Source organism: Lipotes vexillifer, unplaced genomic scaffold (assembly GCF_000442215.2).
Source record: "Lipotes vexillifer unplaced genomic scaffold, Lipotes_vexillifer_v1.1 scaffold1347, whole genome shotgun sequence".
Taxonomy (NCBI): domain Eukaryota; kingdom Metazoa; phylum Chordata; class Mammalia; order Artiodactyla; family Lipotidae; genus Lipotes; species Lipotes vexillifer.
This window is the reverse complement of record NW_006796201.1, coordinates 494,665-515,516: the sequence shown is the minus strand read 5'-3', so window position 1 is coordinate 515,516 and position 20,852 is coordinate 494,665. Positions and strand designations below refer to the sequence as shown.

Here is a 20,852-nt window from a genome sequence, read left to right as displayed (position 1 = left end):
GCAGGACCACCAACAAGCAGGCTGGGCCCCCAGGCCTGTGCTCTCGCTTGACGTGGCACCCCTGCCACACACGCCGCTGGCTCCTCACCTCTCCTCCCGACTGATGTCCACACCAACGGTGGGCGGGGCCGCCAGCATGTCTGTGATCAGGGGCAGAAACCGCTGCAGGATCAGCTTCAGAGAGGTGCAGCCCGTCTGGACATAGCTTCAGAGGCAGGGGGATAGATGGAGTCACAAATAGACAGAGAGCAAGGTACACAGAGACAAAGGGGGCAGAAACAGGATCAGAGAGGCAGCATGGGCTCATTTTCACTCTGTCCTCTCAAATTTGGAGGGCCCAACAATGCTGCACGGCCACCTCACAAGGGCACCGGCCCTGGGGGTCTTTCCCACGGTCCCTCCCTGCTGGGAGGCAGGTGCGGCTTCCCCACCCGTACCTCTCATACTTGCTCTGCAGAAGCTTCTCGATCTGTGGCAGGACGGTGGTGCATAGGTCCAGCTTCCACAGGGAGCTGGGGAGAGGGCCAGGGACACGTGCCCTCAGTGCCCGGCCCTGCCCACTCCCCCCACCCCCCGCCATAGCCACTTACGCTTTCTGGTTGACAATGTTAAGGAGGTCCACGACCACGGACAGGTCATTGATGGCCACGGCCGAGTCCACCGACGTCTGTGCAAACAGAGCACCCGTCAGAGGGGACCGGGGACTGAGTGGCCCTGCCTGGGTGTGGCGTGATGATGGGATTTACTGCGGGCTGGTCATAAGACTGCTCGGCGTGGTGACAGGGGCCACCTAGCTCCCCCTGTGCCCCTCGGGAAGCCCTCTTCTCAACCCCAAACCCGGGCAGAGGTGGCACTTGCCTTGATGTCACCCGTGGTCCACACGGCCCGCACGGTGTCCAGGTTCTTGTGGCGGCTAGTGAGCACGACACACATGGTGTCATGGCCTTTGCGGATCTGTGACATGGCATCCTCGTCAACCAGCTCCGCCTGCTGGGGGATCTTCACGGCCTGCATGTGACGGGTGCCCTGATGCTGGCAGCCAAGTTCTGCCCTCACCCCACGGGCCTCCACCCGCCCTCAGCCTGGGCCCCCCACTCACAGGCAGGAAGTCGGAGGCCTTCAGTCCGATGGGCTCATTCCGGGTGGCAGGGATGATGGCAGACTCAGCCTTGGGTGCAGGGGTGGAAGTGACGACTGGGGGCCGGGACAGGACCTCGAGCTGGAGGGGTCCAGGGCTCAGCAAGGGCCACCCCAGCGCCGATTCAGGACTCTGGCCCCTCTCCGAGCCCCACACCCTGCCCGCTCCACCTGGACATACTTTTGGCACCGGGAACTGCACGTCCATGGCTGGGCTGGGCTTTGCTGCCTCCTTGGCTGTGGCCATGTCTGGAGACGGAAGGGAAAGATCAGTGGGTCAGGTCAGGCCATGAGAAGGGACGGGCGGGCGGGCAGATGGCAGGGCTGGGGCTGAGGCTGTGGGCGGCACCTCTGACGGGAGGCCTGGGGGCCGAGGATGGGCCTGTCCCCTCCCTTACCACCCACTCAGCCACAGGGTGGTAGAAAGCAGGTGCCAAGCACTATGTGTGGACAGGACCCAGGGAGCTCCAGGGGGTGGCGCTCCTGTTGCCTCACTAGGAAAGGAGTGTTTTTGAGAGGGGAGCGATGAGTGGATAGGGGATGGTGAGTGGGAGCGCGGGAGACAGAGAGGCCCTTCAGGAACCCAGCCCGAGGGGCACGAGAGGATGGCCCCTTGAGGAGAAAGCAGGGGAGGGAGGGATGGGCTGGAGGATGAGGGTGCCCCGCCCGGCCGCCTTCTCCAATTGTAAGTGAGCAGATCAGGTTTTCTCCCTTCTTAAACCCTCCAGCAGCAAAACCCCAAGCCCCCCAAACCCAGGGCCTGCAAGGCCTGGCCTCCTGCTCCCGGACCCCAAGCCCCCGCTGTCCTCTTGGCTCCCTCCCACCTGAGGCTCTTCCCTCCTTGTCTCCTCACCTGGCCCCCAGGCCTGCCTGATGTGCCGCCTCCTCAGAGCCTCACGGCCCCCCATCTGCACGGGCCCCAGAGCCTCTCACCACTCCCGGCTCCTTCCTCCCCTGTGGCTGCCTACCATTCGCCTTCCTCACTGGGTGTGGGCTCCTGACGGGGGCACCTACCTGCCTTTTCACGCTCAATCACTAGGGCCTGGCACACAGCAGGTGCTTTTGGGCGAGTGGAGGGAAAAGATCCAGTGGGAGAGAGGCTGGAAACTGTGCTGTGGGAGGGGAAGACTAGGGAGCTGGGGACCCTGGGAGGCCAGGCTCTGCCCCCCGACTCACCATCCTCCGGGGGTGCTGGGAAGGGCTCACTTCTTCGGGGTGGCGTCCGACCTGCAGAGGTAAAGGGGGCTGGGGACTCATGTGGGTCAGCCCAGGGCTGTTGTCTGAGCCCTCAGGGCCCAGCCAGCCGGGGGCCCTGGGCCCGTCAGGATGCGGCGGATGCAAGGTGGTTCCCAGGCGCGCACACAGCTGCAGACCGACCCGTTCCCGGGCCCTGAACCCTCAGGCTTGCCCCTCCCTGGCCCCTTGCCCCACTGGGCCTTCCTTTGCTCGGGGCAGGCCGAGCACTGAGCAGCTGCTGGGCCTCTGCTGGGGCCTAGAGGACCTGGGAACAGAGCCCGGGCCCAGACATGGGTTAGGAATTAAGCTAAGGGAGTGCAGCAACATGGACGCCATCCCCAGAAAGGACCATCTGCCTCCCTTTCACAGAGGGGAACGCTGGGGCTCGGAGGGGAGGGCCCGGGCCTCACTGATGCTGTTCTTGGGCTGGAAGATCTCGTTGTAGTCCTCGGCGTTCTGGATCTCCGCCCGAGACTCCCGCTCATCCCGGTCATCCTCGCTGCTGGGGCTGCGGCGCTCGCTCTCTGAGTTCTGCTTCACCCTGGGGAGCAGGCCGGGCCGAAAGGAGGCAGGGGCCCCGGTGAGGCAGGGGCTGCGGGCCCGCCTCCTGCGCCCCACAGCGCCCTCCGGGGCCCCGAGCACCCCACCTCTGAGGCTCACTGCCGGTGGCGCTGGGCCGCTCGTAGATGCGCCGAAGCGGGACGCTGGGGTTTGGCGGCTGCTGCGCCGGGGGCTGGCTGTCCTGCATGGGTTCCGGGGCTACCGTGCCGGTCCTGGTGACCCGCGTCAGGTCCACCACGTAAGAGGAGACGCTGCTCTGGGAGAAGGCCACACCTATCTGCGGGAAGCGGCAGAGCTGGGGCGGGACCCTTCGCGGTGGTGCTGGGGGATGGGGGGATGGGGTGGGGGGGTGGGCAGGACACCCCCGGGGCTGGGTGGGAGTTGGGGGCCTGAGGGGGAGGCAGGCGAGCGGCCCAGCGGAAGGGTGCACGGTGGGCGGTGGCTCTCTCACCAGCTGGTCATTGCAGATGGCCAGGTCGGCCACCTTGCCCCAGTTGACGAGGACCACGTCAAAGCAGCGCTCGGGCTCCCAGCCGTAGACACGCAGTGAGTCCTGGCAGCCACTATACAGGCAGCAGCCATCGGGGTTGAAGAGGACGCTCCTGGGCCAGGCGAGAGTGGGCCGTGGGTCAGGAGACACCGGAGAGGCTGCGGGGAGCCCAGGACGGGAGGGAGCGGAAGCGGAGATGGGAAAGGTCCACCTGCAGCCACACCCCACTGCCCGGGAGGAGGGCCCTGGCCCACTGCCCAGCAGCCCGCCTACCTGACAGGCCCTGGCTCCCCTTCGATACAGCTCACCACCTGGAATTTCTCCAGATCCCAGAAACGGATGGTCCTGCAAGGGAAGCCAGGCTGTGCTGGGAAGCCAATGCCATGTGTTGGCCTCCACACAGGCCCCCTTCTCTCCAGACACCTGCCGCCCCAGGTCACGGCCATTCAGAGCAATGCCTGGGGCCACGGCTGGCCCTGCACAGGCAGCAAGAGGGGACTCGGCACCTGGGAGGTGAATATGGGCCTTGGATCCAGACACGCAATCAAGTCCCAGGACACTGGGGCCGGATCCAGACATACCATGAAGTCCCAGGACACTGGGGCCAGGGAACCAGAGTTGGGAGAGAGATGTGACCCGGGTCCCATCCCAGCTTGGCTAGCAGTTAATTCAGCCTACCTGGGATCATATGACACCCTGGGACACAGAGACAGACTGGGGACAGATATACGCCAGAGGACAGGGATGTGAGGGACAGCAGTCACGGGCGACGAGCCCTGCTTCTCCTCACCTGTCAGAGCTGCCAGAAGCCAGGAGGTACTCATTGGGGTGAAACTCCACCACGTTGACAGGCCCCGTGTGGCCAGGGAACTCGGACATCATCTTGCCAGCAGTCAGATCCCAGAGCTGGGGCAGGCCACGGTGGAGGTCAGGGCCAGCCTGGCCCTCAGCTGCCCGCTCGCCCTCCAATCCAGCCCGAGCTCTTTATCCACGAACCACCTCCCACTCTGGGCAGGCTCGGGATGTGCGAGCCTGATCAGGAGGGAGGTGAGGACCCAACCTGAGTGTGATCAGCAGACCCCAGTCCCCAGCCCTGGGCCTGGGTCAGGCCGGGACCTACCTTCACCGTGTGGTCATCTGCGGCTGATGCCAGCCACTTCCCGTCGGGGCTGAACCGGAGACACCGCACGGCCTGGCTGTGCCCCTGACGGGAGGACAGAGCGTGAGCACCCGAGGGGCCTGGGCCCAGCGGACTTCTCTCCCCACCACCCACTCCTCCCTGCCCTCCATAAGCAGTGCTTCCTGGGAGCAGGCAAGGAGGGGACTGACAGCCACATGCGGGAGATGTCACAGAGGGACACTTCTCCACATGCGGTCACGGACCCCCAGTCCTGCAGGACGCTCCAGGAAATCAACACTGCGTGGTCTGACAGTTTGGGAAGCAATGTGTCTTGTGTCTCTTTTTGGAGAGTTAAATGCCTCCTCTTAATGTCAAAGGGTCTAGAAACCCCCCAAAATAATGATTAAACCCAGTCCTTCCAAACTCATGAACAGGAACCCCCTTCACTTAATGACACCTGTTAGCAGCCTGCAAACCGTGGAGCACAGTTTGGTAAACACAGCTCTGCGGGGAGTCACGGAAAGCCGGGGTTCCAGGTGGACCACCCACCGCACTCCTGCTCTGCTCCAGATGCATGTTTCTCATCTGGACACTTGTTTCTCATGTTCTCACCCAGGTTGGACAACAGTCCCCTCCAGCCCCTGCCAGGGTCTGGGCACCACCCCATGCTCCGCGCCTGCAAGGTGCTTGTGGAATGACGGACAGAGGGTGCCTTGCTTACCCTGTATCGGAAGACACAGCCTTTCCTCCTGATGTCCCAGAGCTGTGAGGAGAGGAGCAGAGGAGGGCAGGGTCAGGACAGGTCACAACCAAGGTGGGCTGGGCTGGGGAGGCCTAGTCAAGCTAAGTCCTGGAGCCTGGGTCGGAGGGTAACATGTGGCCATGAGCAGAGAGGGGCTCTGGGCACCTACAGGTCATTATACCTCCAAGTGACAGGGGTCTGGAAACCACTCACTAAAGCTGGGCATCCCGAGCAGAAATGTCTGGCAAACGCTTCCACATCCCTGCCCTGGGAGGGCATGGATGCTGCCACACGGGGAAGATGTCCCCTGAAGAGCCGAAGCCCGCCCACCCCCCCACCCCAGATGGGACACACCGTCCCAGTCCCGCTGCTTGGCCCAGCGGGAGAGCCAGGGTGCAGAGTGGTGGCTCACCTTGATGTTCGTGTCCTGGGAACCCGAGGCCACAAACTCGCCATACGGGTGGAAATCCAGGCTGCAGATGTTGGCTTTGTGTCCCATAAGTGTGCGAAGGACTAACAAGGAAGAGAGCAGAGACAATGGTGTGAGAGGCAAACAGGATGGCTGGTGGAGCAAGGGCTGTTGTGTTCGTTTGTGTGTGTGCTTTCATACTGACTGCACAGAAAAACACAACAGTAGCACAGACTTTCACAACAGGGAGAAAAATCAACCAGAGTCCTACCACCCTAACAACTAACTTTCCCATTTTCCTCTCGAGAGATGCTAGCCATTTCTGCCATTACCCGAGCCCTCAGAAAACTCCCTGCAAGCTCCCCGCAGCTTGCACCTCTGGGCTTGTCCCAGCATGCTCTCATGAGAGTGAAGCCCCAGAGTCAGCAGAGCCAGGTAACTACTGTACTTGGCTCAGGCCCTGTGGATGTGGACGTGGAGCTTATGGTCTGCCAGGCATCCCACCACACCCGAGACAGTGCAAGGAGAGAGACGCAGGAGAGGTCCAAGCTGGGGGAGAAGCTGCTAGGTTGAAAAGAGAAATCCAGGGGGGCTTTTTGGAGGCGGTGGTCGTTGAACAGGATGTTAGTGGGTGGCAGATGAGGAAGGCTGCAGGCAAACCTTGCGTTTCTGTCTCAGTGTTCTCTGGTACCACTCAAGTCTGCCTCTTCTCTCTGGCGTCATGTATCTTGCTTTTTATAAGATTTATAATTCAGCTGTTTGAATGAAACTGTCCACCCCAGGAGTGCTGGTGCCAAGGGGTGTGGCAGTCCAGCCATCCTTAGGTTTGCGCCAAGGTGAAACAGGCTGCCTTGTGAGGTGGTGAGCTGTCTGTTGGAGGAGGTGTTCAAGCAGACCCCAGATGTAATGCCTAAAGGACAAGATTCAACCGCACCAAAACCTGAGCAGCTGCCCTCCTCACTCCCTGTAGTTGTCTCGGGGGCTCAGCATTGCCTGGCTGGCCAAGGGGACTTCGGACACATGCTGCCCAGTCCAGGCCCTGGAGGGAGGAGACTCGTCTGGCTCCTGCCCCAGTCCACACCACCCCCGCCAGCCCACCTGCTTTGCATCCCACAAGCCAGGCTTCCAAAGTCCTGGCCCACCCTGAGAGGATGTGGCAGGTTCACATTCATGAAGCATGCCTTCCTGTGGGATCCTGAGCTGAGCCACCCTCACCCTCTGGCTGCTCTGTGGAAAGCAGGCAGGAACACATTCTTCCGGCGTGATTTCTGCCCTTGGTCTTCTGTCCCAGGAGGGCTCTCGGCAGGCCTCCTGAGGCCGGACTTGGTCGCAGGATCCAGGAGCTGCAGAGTGGAGGGGTCTCCGGGGTCTGTCTGACCCACATGGGAATCTCTAAACCCTTGCAGCCGAGTAGCTGAACCCTCCAGTGATGGGCAACTGATGTGACAGTAAGGAAGCCCTTTAAGAACCCCTTCCTGCATGTGGGATGCCAGTTTGCCTCTGTATCATTTCCATTCACACTGTGGTGGGTTGGGGGTGGAGGTGGGCCTGAGGTCTTAGCTCTTCCTGCCGAGGATGCTACGGGCAAGTTTCTCTTCCATCGCTGAACCCCCCGCAAATGGCAAGGCGGACAACACTGGGATGGGAGTCTTGACACCAGGATTCGAGTCCCAGATTCTGCCACCCCCAGCCACAGAGTCTTGATTATCAAGTTCAGGGCCCTCCCTGAGCCTCAGTTTGTCCATCTGTCATATAAGGAGACAGTGCCGACCTGGCTTTGCATCAGAACCACCTAGAAGCTTAAGAAAGCCAGAGTCTGGGCCCATCCCACTACTGAGTCAGGCTCTCCGGAAGTGGGGTCTGAGCTGTGTAACAAGCTCCTTGTAGAGCAGCCAGCTCTGGGAGTCCAGGGCTCAGGAATTCCAGAGGTCTTCAGTTTCCATTCTTTGCCCACCTCAAGAAATTCCTCACATTCCCTTATGCATGAAAGTCATGGCTGAGAAATCAGGGCCCTTGGCTTCTCTTTTTCCCTTGCTCCTCAGTGAAAGGTGAATGGCTGGTGCCCCCCACTGGGATCTGGGTCCAGGCAGAGGCTTCCCAGGAAATGAACCGCCTTCTGCCCAAGCCTTTCTGCTTTCTCAGCTGGAGCCCAGCCAGCCCAGGCTTGCTCCTCCCTGGCCCCTTGTCCAGCGATGCCCCCGCACTGTGGGTCCTGTGTGTGGCCAGGCAGTGGGACCGCGTGCTGAGATGTGAAGCATGCAGCCTCTCTTCATGACCTAAGAGGGCCTGGGACTCTGTCTTCTTCTTCTGCTTTTTTAAAAATAAATAAATAAATAAATTTATTTAACCGTGTGCTGAGATGCTAAGCACTCAGCCCCTGTTTATTATCTAAGAGAGCCTGGGACTCTGTCTGTTTATTTATTTATGGCTGCATCGGGTCTTAGTCGCCGCACGCAGGCTCTCTAGCTGTGGCACGTGGGCTCCAGAGTGCGCAGGCTCAGAAGTTGCAGCGCGCAGGCTTAGTTGCTCCACAGCATGTGGGATCTTAGCTACCTGGCCAGAGATTGATCCCGTGTCCCCTGCACTGGAAGGCGGATTCTTAACCACTGGACCACCAGGGAAGTCCCGGGGTTCTGTCTTTCTTAAACAGCCCGTCACTGGGTGGGCAAGCACCACCCAAGAGGCTCAGGTTGAGGTCATTTCTTGAGGATCACCTATACAAGAGCAGGATGAACCCGGCCACCAGGCATGCATGGCCAATGGCCGCCATCCTGCAGCAGAGGTAGAGCAAGCACCAGAGTAGAGGCCTGGAATGACCTTTAAGTCTCAGCCAGGCAAGGGGGGCATCTCTTCTGGAAGAGGCAGACTCGGCAAAATCCATGTCACCCTTTCCTCTCCTGTCCTTCAGGTAGGGGATGGCCTCCCGCCTGGCATGCTGGAAGGTCCAGACTAGAGGTTGGCAAAAAGCAGGGAGCAAACAGGTTTTACTTGGACCTCTGTCAGCCTGCAGAGTATTCTGAAAAATATGTTTTTTTTAATTAATTGATTAATTAATTAATTTTTGGCTGCGTTGGGTCTTCACTGCTGCACGCGGGCTTTCTCTAGTTGTGGCGAGCGGGGGCTGCTCTGTTGCGGTGCGCGGGCTTCTCCTCGCGGTGGCTTCTCTTGTTGCAGAGCACTCTCTTTTTCCCTTGCTCCTCAGTGAAAGGTGAATGGCTGGTGCCCCCCACTGGGATCTGGGTCCAGGCAGAGGCTTCCCAGGAAATGAACCGCCTTCTGCCCAAGCCTTTCTGCTTTCTCAGCTGGAGCCCAGCCAGCCCAGGCTTGCTCCTCCCTGGCCCCTTGTCCAGCGATGCCCCCGCACTGTGGGTCCTGTGTGTGGCCAGGCAGTGGGACCGCGTGCTGAGATGTGAAGCATGCAGCCTCTCTTCATGACCTAAGAGGGCCTGGGACTCTGTCTTCTTCTTCTGCTTTTTTAAAAATAAATAAATAAATAAATTTATTTAACCGTGTGCTGAGATGCTAAGCACTCAGCCCCTGTTTATTATCTAAGAGAGCCTGGGACTCTGTCTGTTTATTTATTTATGGCTGCATCGGGTCTTAGTCGCCGCACGCAGGCTCTCTAGCTGTGGCACGTGGGCTCCAGAGTGCGCAGGCTCAGAAGTTGCAGCGCGCAGGCTTAGTTGCTCCACAGCATGTGGGATCTTAGCTACCTGGCCAGAGATTGATCCCGTGTCCCCTGCACTGGAAGGCGGATTCTTAACCACTGGACCACCAGGGAAGTCCCGGGGTTCTGTCTTTCTTAAACAGCCCGTCACTGGGTGGGCAAGCACCACCCAAGAGGCTCAGGTTGAGGTCATTTCTTGAGGATCACCTATACAAGAGCAGGATGAACCCGGCCACCAGGCATGCATGGCCAATGGCCGCCATCCTGCAGCAGAGGTAGAGCAAGCACCAGAGTAGAGGCCTGGAATGACCTTTAAGTCTCAGCCAGGCAAGGGGGGCATCTCTTCTGGAAGAGGCAGACTCGGCAAAATCCATGTCACCCTTTCCTCTCCTGTCCTTCAGGTAGGGGATGGCCTCCCGCCTGGCATGCTGGAAGGTCCAGACTAGAGGTTGGCAAAAAGCAGGGAGCAAACAGGTTTTACTTGGACCTCTGTCAGCCTGCAGAGTATTCTGAAAAATATGTTTTTTTTAATTAATTGATTAATTAATTAATTTTTGGCTGCGTTGGGTCTTCACTGCTGCACGCGGGCTTTCTCTAGTTGTGGCGAGCGGGGGCTGCTCTGTTGCGGTGCGCGGGCTTCTCCTCGCGGTGGCTTCTCTTGTTGCAGAGCACGGGCTCTAGTGTGCAGGCTTCACTAGTTGTGGCACACGGGCTTCAGTAGTTGTGGCACACGGGTTCAGTAGTTGTGGCTCACAGGCTCTAGAGCACAGGCTCAGTAGTTGTGGCGCACGGGCTTAGTTGCTCTGCGGCATGTGGGATCTTCCCAGACCAGGGCTAGAACTTGTGTCCCCTGCACTGGCAGGAGGATTCTTAACCACTGTGCCGCCAGGGAAGCCCTTGAAAAATATGCTGAATTAGCTGTCAACCTTCAGAAATGGGTGGATTCCACATAAATGTCCAGATTCCCAGCTTCACTTGAAAAATCTGTACAGCTGGCAACATTGTGCCCAGACTGCTGTGTAGCAACAGCCAGCAAGGCTGAGAGGAGCCCCCCTTCCAGGGAAGGCAGGACTCCGCACTTGGCCCAGAACTGAGGGCATAAGTTTACAGACCAAAAGATCCCAATGAGGATCCAGCATAGGGATGAGAATAGGCCCACCAAGGCCTATTCTGTGAAACCTGAGGACGCTGGGACAAAGATCCTACAAACCTGTAAAGAGAGAGAGGCAGAAGGAGGAAAGAAGCAGGTCCCATGAGAGGGATCTGGGATGAGACGGCACTGACCTCCCCACAGCAACCCTGGAACCTAAAAGGCAACGGAGCTGCACCTTCACAATTCGGAGGGAAAAGTATTCCCAACCTAGAATTCTATACTCAAACTCTTAAAAATAAAAGGGGGGTGGGTTTTAGAATAAAGTAATTTTCAGGGACTTCCCTGGTGGGTCAGTGGTTAAGAACTCGTCTGCCAATGCAGGGGACACGGGTTCGAGCCCTGGTCCGGGAAGATCCCACATGCCACGGAGCAACTAAGCCTGTGCATCACAACTACTAAGCCTGCGCTCTAGAGCCCATGAGCCACAACTACTGAGCCCACATGGCACAACTACTGAAGCCCACGCACTACAGCCACTGAAGTCCATGTGCCTAGAGCCTGTGCTCTGCAACAAGAGAAGCCAATGCAAGGAGAAGCCCACGCACCACAACTAGAGAAAGCCCACACGCAGTAAGGAAGATCCAACGCAGCCAAAAATAAAATAAATAAACTTACAAAAAAGAAAAGAATAAAGTCATTTTCAGCCTCTAAAACTGTGCTTGCAGTGTACCCTTTCACAGTAAGCTATGAAAGGATGTGCCGCACCTAAAAGAGTCGGGGAACCAAGAAAAGTGACAACGTGGGATCCGGTGTGGCAGAGTCGGAGAGAGTTCCCCGGGGAGGAGACAAGGGCCCCAGGATGGCAGCTGGGCTGCAGGCCTGGGAGCTCCCAGGCCACTAGGACCTGGGGACAGAGGCTCTGGGAAGAGACACCTCAATGATGGGATGGGTTTGGGGGTAAACTCAAGGAGGAGGCTTACTCTTCTGGCAGAGAAGTTGGGGCTGGATTAGTAACGATGACACAGAAAACATGCAGATGAAAAAGAGATAGAACAACTATTAATTCCAGGGAGACAAAATTATCAAAAGAAAAGAAATACATACAGGCAGCTCTGAATAATACCTATAGGTCCTGATAACATAAACACTGAGTATTTAAAAGGTGATTCAGGGAGGATGGGGGGGAAATGTTGTGAGTGACAGAGCCGGGGTAGCACAGAGAGCTCAATTTTCCTTTTCTGTAGGAGGATGGTGCAGCTAATGTATGAAGTGTTTTTAAAAAGAAAAGAAACTGCAGTATATCCACATTGTTTGGAAAAGCGGAGGCGATCAGCACTCACCAGGTGAAAGGACAGAAGGCTGAGGCCCCTAGAGTGGGCCGGAATGGGGCAAGGCTTCCTCTTTCCATTGTGACCATTTGTGAACTACCAGCATTTGCCTTTTTAGACTATGCATAACTTCTATAAAGATGAAAACTAAATTAAAACAAACAAAGCACAAGGAAACAGAAAGTCTGGCCGCCCAGGCCCCATTCCTGCAGGCAACAGTTAGCTGGAGCTGAGTGGGGACGCCCGGGAGCGAGGCACACACACACAGCCCGTTCTCCACACACAGCCCCCTCACTCATTTACGAGTCCTGCGTGGTCCCTGGTGGCACTTGATGTCATTCCAGGTTCTGAATCCACAGACACCCACCCACCCATGCACACATTTGTCCATCATTCAGACATTTACAGAACGCCCCCTCAGTGGCAGCACTCAAACAGCAATGCACGTCACTGCTGCCAGGTCAACAGGGGTGGGGAGTCGCCACACTGTCTGGTCAGTGCCCCCAGGAGAAAAGCACCAAACCTAGTCAGGACAGGCTTCCTGGAGGAAGCGGCTGGACAGCAAAGCCAAGGACATGCACGACTGCAGGTGTGTGTGGGGGGAAGGCAAGTGCAGACACCTACTTTTGGCAGCTTCCAGGTCCCAGACGCGGATGGAGCCCGACTGGGAACCGGCCACAATGAGCTCCTCAGGGGTGTTGAGACGTACGCTCTCCACTGGGGTCGTGTGACCCGTCAGGCTCTGTGAAGAGAGGGTGGCAGCTTCAGCACTCTGCGTGAACAGACCCCCAGCTATGGCCCTAAAATCTGGATCCCTGGGAGGCATGTCAAGCAGGGATCCTGTGCTAGACCGAGCCACCCCCAGGCCTCTCGGCTCCCAGGGCTAAAAGTGGGCCAGACCTCAGTCATGCTCCACCCATCACCCCTGTGCTCCTGACATGAACATCACCTGCAGAAGTGGCCCTGGGCCCCTCGGAGGGGGGCAGCTGACCTTTTAGTCCAAAGTCCAAAGCATCGCCCACTTGGGCTGTGCTCCCATTTCCACTCTCTGCCCGGCCCGGCCCTTAGGAGGGGAAACCACGGCAGAACTGAGGCCTGGCTTGTCAGCGGCACACACCTAGCCCCTCTGGAATGCACGGATCCCCAGGGGCGGCCCCCTCTGGAGGACCCAGCCATGTTCTCAGGCAGGGACTCTGGAACCCAGGGGACCTGGGAGTGACTCTGCTGGGAGACACAGAGGCTCCCCCCAATTCAGACCAGGCCAGAGCTGGGCAGGGCTGAGCCCAGGGATGGGGGTGGGAGGTGTTGGCACCTCCAGCTTTCTGGAGAGGAGGCTGGAATCTGAAATCCGTGGTGTCTGTCACTCCCCGTACAGCACTGGCCACCGAATGCACAGTGGTGATGCCATCAGCGTTTGCTAAGACCATGTTCCCATGGGAACTGGGGACAGTAGGGGAAAACTGCTCCTCAGCAGAATGACCCAAAGGCCAGACAGTTACAAGCAGCTTGCCCGACTCCCCAGTATCACCAGCAGGAGTATAAATGGGTAGAAACTCCATGGAGGGCGATTAGGCAAAAATCTATCCACATTTAGAAATGCACATTCCCTGCACACCAGCCACTCCACCTTGGGGCTTACCCCACACACACGCAACACACGTGAAACAACACAGACCCAAGGTCATTCTTTGCCGTAAATCTGACAAGAGACTGGAAACAATATATATGCCCATCACAGGGAATTGGTTAGATAAGCTGTGGCCACCCATGCAATGGAATAGCATTCAGCCACAAGGATGAACGAGGCACCCTCTGAATATGAGAAAGACTAATCTCCACAACGCTCTTAGGTGAGAAAAGGTAGAGGACAGTATATGTCGTTCGATAGCATTTGTGCAAACTAAGAAGGGGAAGGGGACCAGGCATACACATTTGCTTGCAAATGTATAAAACAATCCTGGAAGGACACAGAGGAATCGGGAGCCACGGTTGTCTCCAGGGAGGGATGTGTGGGTCAGGGAGCTATACAAGTTCACTCACAGTCAAAAACACACAGAAATGCAAAGACTGCCTGCAGAGGTGGTAGCGTGTGTATACACCTGACGTGAGAAAGAACCTGGTGAGTTTGAGGCACTGAGAGGCCTGCTCTGTGGCGAGTGAGGGGATGAGGCCTGCTGGAGGCCTGCGAGCGGCACCTGGTATAAGCGGCTTAGTCTAGAGGCCAGACCCCACGCTGTCCACTGTGCTGTTCTGAGGGCGAGAGCATGGGGGCCACTTCAGGTCCATTTTTTGTCAGCCTCTGTTGATTCTTTTTCAATTGGTGTATGTTACTTTGGCATTTCAGAGAGGGGAAACACATTTGAACCCCCAAAGCAAAGTGAAGCAAAACACTTTCCGTTCTGTCCTTAACTTTGGCCGTGGTTCGGGTCAGATCTCAGCTGTCCGCTGGACCTCACAAGAACACTGAGCTGATTTAGTTTCTACTAATAAATATCACCTCCCAGGATTTCCCTGGTGGTGCAGTGGATAAGAATCTGCACTTCCGCACTCCCAGTGCAGGGGGCTGGGGTTTGATCCCTGGTCGGGTAACTAGATCCCACATGCATGCCACAACTAAGGAGCCGGCGTGCCACCACTAAGGAGCTGCAACTAAGGAGCCCGCGTGCCGCAACGAAGGAGCCGGTGAGTCGCAACTATGAAGCCCAACTGCCGCAGCTAAGACCCCATGCAACCAAATAAATAAGTAAATAAATAAATATCACCTCCCGCTGCTTTTTATCTTTATCTTTACTTGGCCAAGAGTCAAAAGACTGATACTGCCCTGTGCTGCAAGGTTGTGGCAGGAGAGGGCAGGCTTCTGTGCTGCTGGTGAGAATGTAAATTGATTTCCAGAGGGCAGTTTGGCAATATGTTTTGAAAGCCTTTTAAAACATGCCACACCCACAGATTCAATGTGAAGGTCGCAGATCTGCTCAAAGATTTAGGGAGAGGAGGATGTTCCCCACTGCAGCTGAGCAGAGCCAAAAAACCGGCAATGACTTCCACGCTGGGAACCAGGCGTGGCCAAGCTCATCCCTACGATGAAATACTGCGAAGCTTTTAGAAATCATATCGTAAAAGGATATTTGTTGACACAGGAAAATGCTGACGGTGTTGTTATTTTTTTTTAAAAAAACAGGCTACAGAAGAGTAAGATAGTGTTCTGGAAACATACTATTATACGTTTGTGTGTGTGTACACGTAGGCATGTTTGCATGTGTGCATGTGTACATACAGGCACAAGTCTGCACACACATGCATGCGTACCTAGAAGGGCACAGACCAAAATACCAAATGTAATGGTCTTTAGATAATCAAACTATATGTGATTCATTTTTGTTTTTTCCCTCCTTTACACTTTCCTGTATTGAAAAACAGTTCTTGGCGTTGAATATAGTTGTGTACAGGGAGAGAGTGCCACTGAAATGGAGCAGGACCCTATGGGGCCTTCCTAGGACAGACACACCTCCCAGCATGTCCTCTGCCTGCCTTTTGTCTGTAGAGAAACTTCTGTCAAAGAATAAATTTAATCAGAGAAGTGAGGAAAATGCAGAAGCAGCAAGGAAAGCAGTCAAACAAGACCAAATAATAATAGCTTAGCCATTACACAAAGTCAAGGACCTTTAGTTCCTCTTCAAGGGCTATGTATAATAATCTGAACCATATCTTTTGAGCTTTTCTGTAGATACTGAAACTCCCACCAGGTAAAGAAGTTGACTACATGACGACCAGACTATAGCCATGACATAAGCTGCTTCCAAGAACTGGCCTCCAAGAAATGGGAACAAACAGGCCCCGGTACTAAAGATGCTGCTGATCAGACCACTGCATGACCAATTTCAAGATGACTGTCAGAGCTGGCTGTGCTGCTCTGCAATGGCACCCTCCCAGCACCTATATACCACTGAAACTCTCCTTTAAAAGTTCTTGCCCTCTGATCAACGGGGGGGAGTAGGCCATTGGATACATGTCTGCCTTCCCCCCAGTTGCCGGCCTCCTGAATAAAGCAACCTTACCTTTCAACCAACACTTGCCTCTCGAGTATTGGCTTCCAAGCTGCGAGCAGCCAGACCTAAGTTCGGTAACACTGTCAAAGAACCAGTCCTCTAATCAGCTCCAACCAGGGGCGCTCAGATCCTTTTTGTGGAATGAGGTGGGGAATGAATCAAAACAGCCGCACGTGTAACTGACAGGCAAGCGGATAGGCCAGTGCGCAGGGGAGGCTCAAATTCGGGTCTGTGGGATTATTTTAGCCTTCTCACGCAGGCTCCCCAGAGTTCTGTCCCATGGCCAGGTGACCTCCCCCCTACCCCATTCCTAAGGACGGGTCACTGTCCCAGCCATCAGGGTTGTCCTGGGCCTTCTTGAGCAGACAGCTGGGGAAGGCACTGATGTGCTGGGTTCCTGCAAAGCTGCCGGCTCCCAGCCCCCAACCCTGGCCTGCCCACCCACCTCTCCCCAGCCCCACCTGCCGACCGAGCCTCACCATGATGCAGTTGGGCTTGTTGATGGACCACAGGTTGACACGGCAGTCATCCCCGCCTGTGGCCAGCAGCCGGCCCGAGGCTTTGCCCAGCACCAGCGAGGACACGTTGCTGGCATGGGCCACGATCTCCTCTATACAGGAAAGAGCAGAGGGACAAGGCAGTCAGGGGCCTGAGAGGCCACATGGAGGAGGGCTAGGCCTTGCCCTGCTCGGCCACCAGCCCTGGCACCCGAAGCTGAGCGGGAGGGCTCTGCCCCCTGCGGCTCCCCTTTGGTGCCCAGACACCCCCATGAGCCGTGGGACGAGGCAGCGTTTGGGCCTGAGACAGAAATGACTATTTCTCAACTTCAGTCATTTCCATCCTTCCCTTAGGCCTCATGATTTTTTTCCTTTTTCTGTATAGCCACAGGTACTGTTATTGACTTACTATGCTCAAGTTTTAAAACTGACTTGCTATCTTTATTTAGCTGTGTCGTTTAAGTAATAATATGCATGAAATTTTAAGCTTGATGTGTTCATTCTATTTTTTCTATGATACAAAAAGAAAAATGAAAACAATTATTAAAACAAAAAATATTGACCCATGTACCACCTAAGTGTCTCTCAGCTGCCGCCTGGTGTTCCTGCTTTGGGGAACACACTTTCAGAACCGTGCAGGTCAACCACAGACGAGCCGTCCCCAGGTGAGCTCAGCCAGGGCTTCAGCCCGCAGCTTCAGAATCATGGACTGGGTTCTGGTCTGAGCTCTGCTATTGCAAGCTGTATGGCCTTAGACAAGTTGCTCACCCTCTCTGAGTGCTGGGTTCCTCATCGGGTAAATGGGGATAATAGCAGTGCTTGGCTCACTGGGCTACTGAGGGTTCAGTGAGGACATGCCTGTGGGCTGCTGCGAGGGGCTGAGTGCTCGCGGCTGCTTGGCAGGCCGAGTACCAGACGCCATGGAGAGCGGGCACTGGGGCCCAGGAGGGCACAGGAGGGTGGGCTGGGTGAGGAGGGAGCAGGACGCAGCCAACTGAGGGGTCTAGGTATGAGGGCCGACCGGACAGAGTGGGAGGCAAGGTCACTGTGGGCGGCCACGAGGGCCCCTGGCTTGGACTGCGGGGGGCAGCAGACGTATGATTCAGAGGACATTGCCAGGGCCTCCAGGGAACAAAACATGGGCAAGGAACCAAGAGGCAGCCCAGGCCTCTGAGCCAGGGCCTGAGTAGCTGCTCCTGAGAACGCAGAGGGAAGAAACAGGTCTCCCCATACAGATGAGAGAAAACCCCAACGCGCTGACACCCTGAGGCAGCTGCGAGGCCAGCGTGGGTGACTCTGAGGGAGAGGCCGGTGCGGCTGCCCTGCAGAGACCCCTCCTGGGCACCTGCTCTGGCCTCCACCCTGCCTGGGGGTCTCTGTGGTGCCCGCTTCAGATGGCAGGAAGGTTGGGTAGCTGGGCCCAGGAGGGATGCTTGCCAGGTGGCGTGGCTCACAGGGGCTGTCAGAGCTGCCCAGGGCACCAGGCTCCAGGCTTGACCTCACAGACAACACCCCACGTCAAGGCCCGGCTAGGCCAGCCCCAGCAGGGTGAGAGCTCCCAGCAGGCACAAACCTGAGCCAGGGCCTTGGGGACCCCACCACTGGATTCGAGAAAGCTGGGCCTCTCTCTGGTCCGCACCTCAGCCAAGGAGCCTTCTGTCCTCTGGACACTGTAGGGACAGATGCCTGGATGCTCTGGGGCTCTGGTCACAGACACTTATATGTTCAAGAGCTTCTGTTGGGCCAAACTGATGGCCCAACCCAGCTAGAGGGCAAACCACCTTCCCCCTGAGCACTTTGATCCCCAGCCTGGGGTCCTCTCCCCTTCCCTGAAGACACTCCCCGCATGCGCTGCCCTGTGTGTGTGTGACCTACCTAGAGGCCTGACTGCCCACCCCGGCTCTCACCCTTCCCAGGCAAAGTCCTGGCTGGCCCCCACTGCACTGGGCCTCCTGGGTGCACTGCCACCCCTCTCTGCACCTCAGGACTACTGCCCCCAGAGACAGCCATTAATGCATGATATAAATGTTTCCTGGGTACCTGCTCTAGGTTGGGCAGTAAGAGACAGTGGGTAGGGATAGTGATAAGGTTCTTGTCTTCACACTCCAGCCTGATCAGATGGTCCCTGAAACAGGGCATCCAGCCTGAAGAACCACAGACTTTAGGGTGAGAAGAATTTCAAGGTTGGGCCCTTCTAGAAGGGCTCAGACCACTCCCCTGCAAGCAGCCTGAGCAGGGGGCTGATTGGAGCCCTGGAGGGACCGGGGGGTGGGGTGGGGAAAGGGGGGCACACTTCAGGCACCAGGCAGAGGCCTCGGCATAGGGCACTGGCCCAAGAGCTCCCACTCTGGCCTGAAGGACAGCATCCAGCAATGGTCCAGGCCTGGGTACTGAATTTAAATGTACAAACAAATAAAAACAAACAAAAATCCTCACAGCAGGCCAGGTTGATGGCTGCTGCTTTACCCTGTGGCACAGGCCCATGCTAGTTTCCCAAGCTCAGGTGGCACAACCTGGACCCCACATCCCAGCCAGAGCTGGGGGAACACTGCATTCTGGCCAGAGGCACTGCGCACCTGCACCCCAAACAGAAGACGCAAAGAACTAGGTTTCAAGGACCTCACGCTGGCCAAGCACGTTCTGATCCTCCCCAGACTCTAGAGCCACAAGGAGCCAGAGGTCATTTGCGCTTGGGCTCTCAAACAGTTTATACCCATGGAAACTGCTGTGCACATGAAATTGTCAGCAGATGCCCAACATGCCTGATCACATCACCTCCCACTTGAATGCTCTGAGGGCTTGGCCTTGCCCTTCAGATAAAGCCAAAACCTCAGAAGGGCTGGGGTCCTGTAGACACATGTCCTTACCAGCGTATGTGATACCACATTCTCCCCACTGCTGTGCTGCAGCCCATGGCCTCTTCTGAGGCCTTCCAATGCACCAAGCTTCCTGCCTCAGGGCCTTTGCACATGCTGTTTAGGCAGCCTACAGCACTCCCCTACCCCCACCCCTCATCACCTAGTTAACTGACTCAAAGCACAACTGTTAACTGTTCCAGCTTGGAATTAGGTTCCAAGGAGAGATGGGTCAGTGTGATTATCTGATTCCTGCCTGTTGCTCTCCCCAGGCTCTGAGTCCCACTGCATAGGGACCTTGTCTATTCTGTCCCCCACTGTCTCCCCAGTGCCTGGTTCTTTCCTGGTTTCTCAGGAAAAACAGCTGTTGAAGGTATACATTCATAACTCCAATAAATACAAAGCCACTCTGTCCAAAGTATACCCTCCTTGGGAGCCCATAACAGGATTCCCCCAGAACCCTAGGGCTGAGGAACAATTTGAAAATGGCCCAAACCTCTCATTTACAAATGAGGATGCTGAGGCCCAGCAAAGAGTTTTGCCCAGATTCTCACAGTTAAAAAATTGAAGGAGCCTTGCCCCAGCTTCTGAAAACAGCCCAGGGGCAGCTCATAGCAGAGGGTGACCAGTTTGGACACACCAGATCTATGCCAACCCGTTATTACAGGCAGGGTACAGCCCACAGAAGCACCAACGTGTAGAGCAACAGGTCTCAAAATACGATCTGGAGAACACTGGGATCCTCACGATCCTTCTGGGGGTCCAAGAGAACAAAACTACTTTTATCATAATACTAAGATGGAATTTGACTTTTATACTCTCATTTGCTCACAAGAATATGGTGAAGTTTTCCAGGAGATATATGACATGTGAGGACATCATCACTAATGGCATGTTTCTGCGTTCTTGTGTTTTAAAATGTCTCAGTGTTAATTTCTAACATGGTAAATATTGATAGATATGACTCCCATAAACAAAAACTCTTTGAGGTCCTCAATAATTTTTAAGAGCATAAAGGTGTCCTAAGACCAAAGAGTTTAGAGCTGTCAGTATAGAGTAACGGTGGGGGTGGGTGGGGCCCGGGCTCAGGCACATTCCAGAGGCTATCAGCATCCATCTGCCTATCCTCTCACCCCAGCCCCCAGCCCAAGATGCCCTCATTTGACGGGGGAGCTTGACTTGTGGACGGCTGAAAACGCCAAGAACATCTTTCAGGATTTCTTGCCCCATCCCGCCTGCCAGCCTAACTGGAAATCCTGCTAAGTGCTTCATTATGTTCATTTTCTCACTTGAATCTCACAGCAACTCTAGAATGGAGACGTGATTATCTCCTAGCACAGACAGGAAACTAAGCCTCAGACAGGTTAAGTCACCCGGCCAATGTCACCCAGCTACAAAACGCCAAAGGCATGATTTGCATCTTGGTCTACTTTACTCCAAAGCGTGGAGTCTCCCCCTGTGCCAAGAACTGGAGACACAGTTGGGGGTTCAGGCCACCCAGCAGCAAACAGCTATCAGGGTAAATGGGATGAGAAAGAAAACCACTCACGTAACTTCCAGGCCGTCTTGGTGACCACAGGGGTGGCCATCCTTCAGCTGGCTGGCACCTTAAGTTCCACCCACAGTAGACTGTGCTTTCCTTGTGGGGTGGGGGTGGATCCCCCCCCCCCC

At 56.1% G+C, this 20,852-nt stretch overlaps 1 protein-coding gene across 1 annotated transcript in view; it reads right to left on the bottom strand.

The window, feature by feature from the left end:
• The window catches only part of KATNB1 (katanin regulatory subunit B1), a 21,785-nt gene extending 980 nt beyond the window's left edge, over window positions 1-20,805 (bottom strand). The window contains exons 1-18 of the mRNA XM_007468297.1: window positions 20,731-20,805; window positions 16,309-16,439; window positions 12,408-12,525; window positions 5,699-5,799; window positions 5,266-5,307; window positions 4,545-4,628; window positions 4,215-4,330; window positions 3,698-3,769; window positions 3,386-3,536; window positions 3,021-3,211; window positions 2,784-2,914; window positions 2,314-2,364; window positions 1,319-1,386; window positions 1,100-1,219; window positions 859-1,008; window positions 591-667; window positions 438-512; window positions 89-205 (exon numbers count right to left, since the gene is read on the bottom strand). Coding sequence (XP_007468359.1) covers window positions 89-205; window positions 438-512; window positions 591-667; window positions 859-1,008; window positions 1,100-1,219; window positions 1,319-1,386; window positions 2,314-2,364; window positions 2,784-2,914; window positions 3,021-3,211; window positions 3,386-3,536; window positions 3,698-3,769; window positions 4,215-4,330; window positions 4,545-4,628; window positions 5,266-5,307; window positions 5,699-5,799; window positions 12,408-12,525; window positions 16,309-16,439; window positions 20,731-20,770 — 1,835 coding nt within the window. The 5' untranslated portion in view covers window positions 20,771-20,805. The remainder of the gene's footprint in view (window positions 1-88; window positions 206-437; window positions 513-590; window positions 668-858; window positions 1,009-1,099; window positions 1,220-1,318; window positions 1,387-2,313; window positions 2,365-2,783; window positions 2,915-3,020; window positions 3,212-3,385; window positions 3,537-3,697; window positions 3,770-4,214; window positions 4,331-4,544; window positions 4,629-5,265; window positions 5,308-5,698; window positions 5,800-12,407; window positions 12,526-16,308; window positions 16,440-20,730) is intronic.
• Window positions 20,806-20,852: the final 47 nt, after the last annotated feature.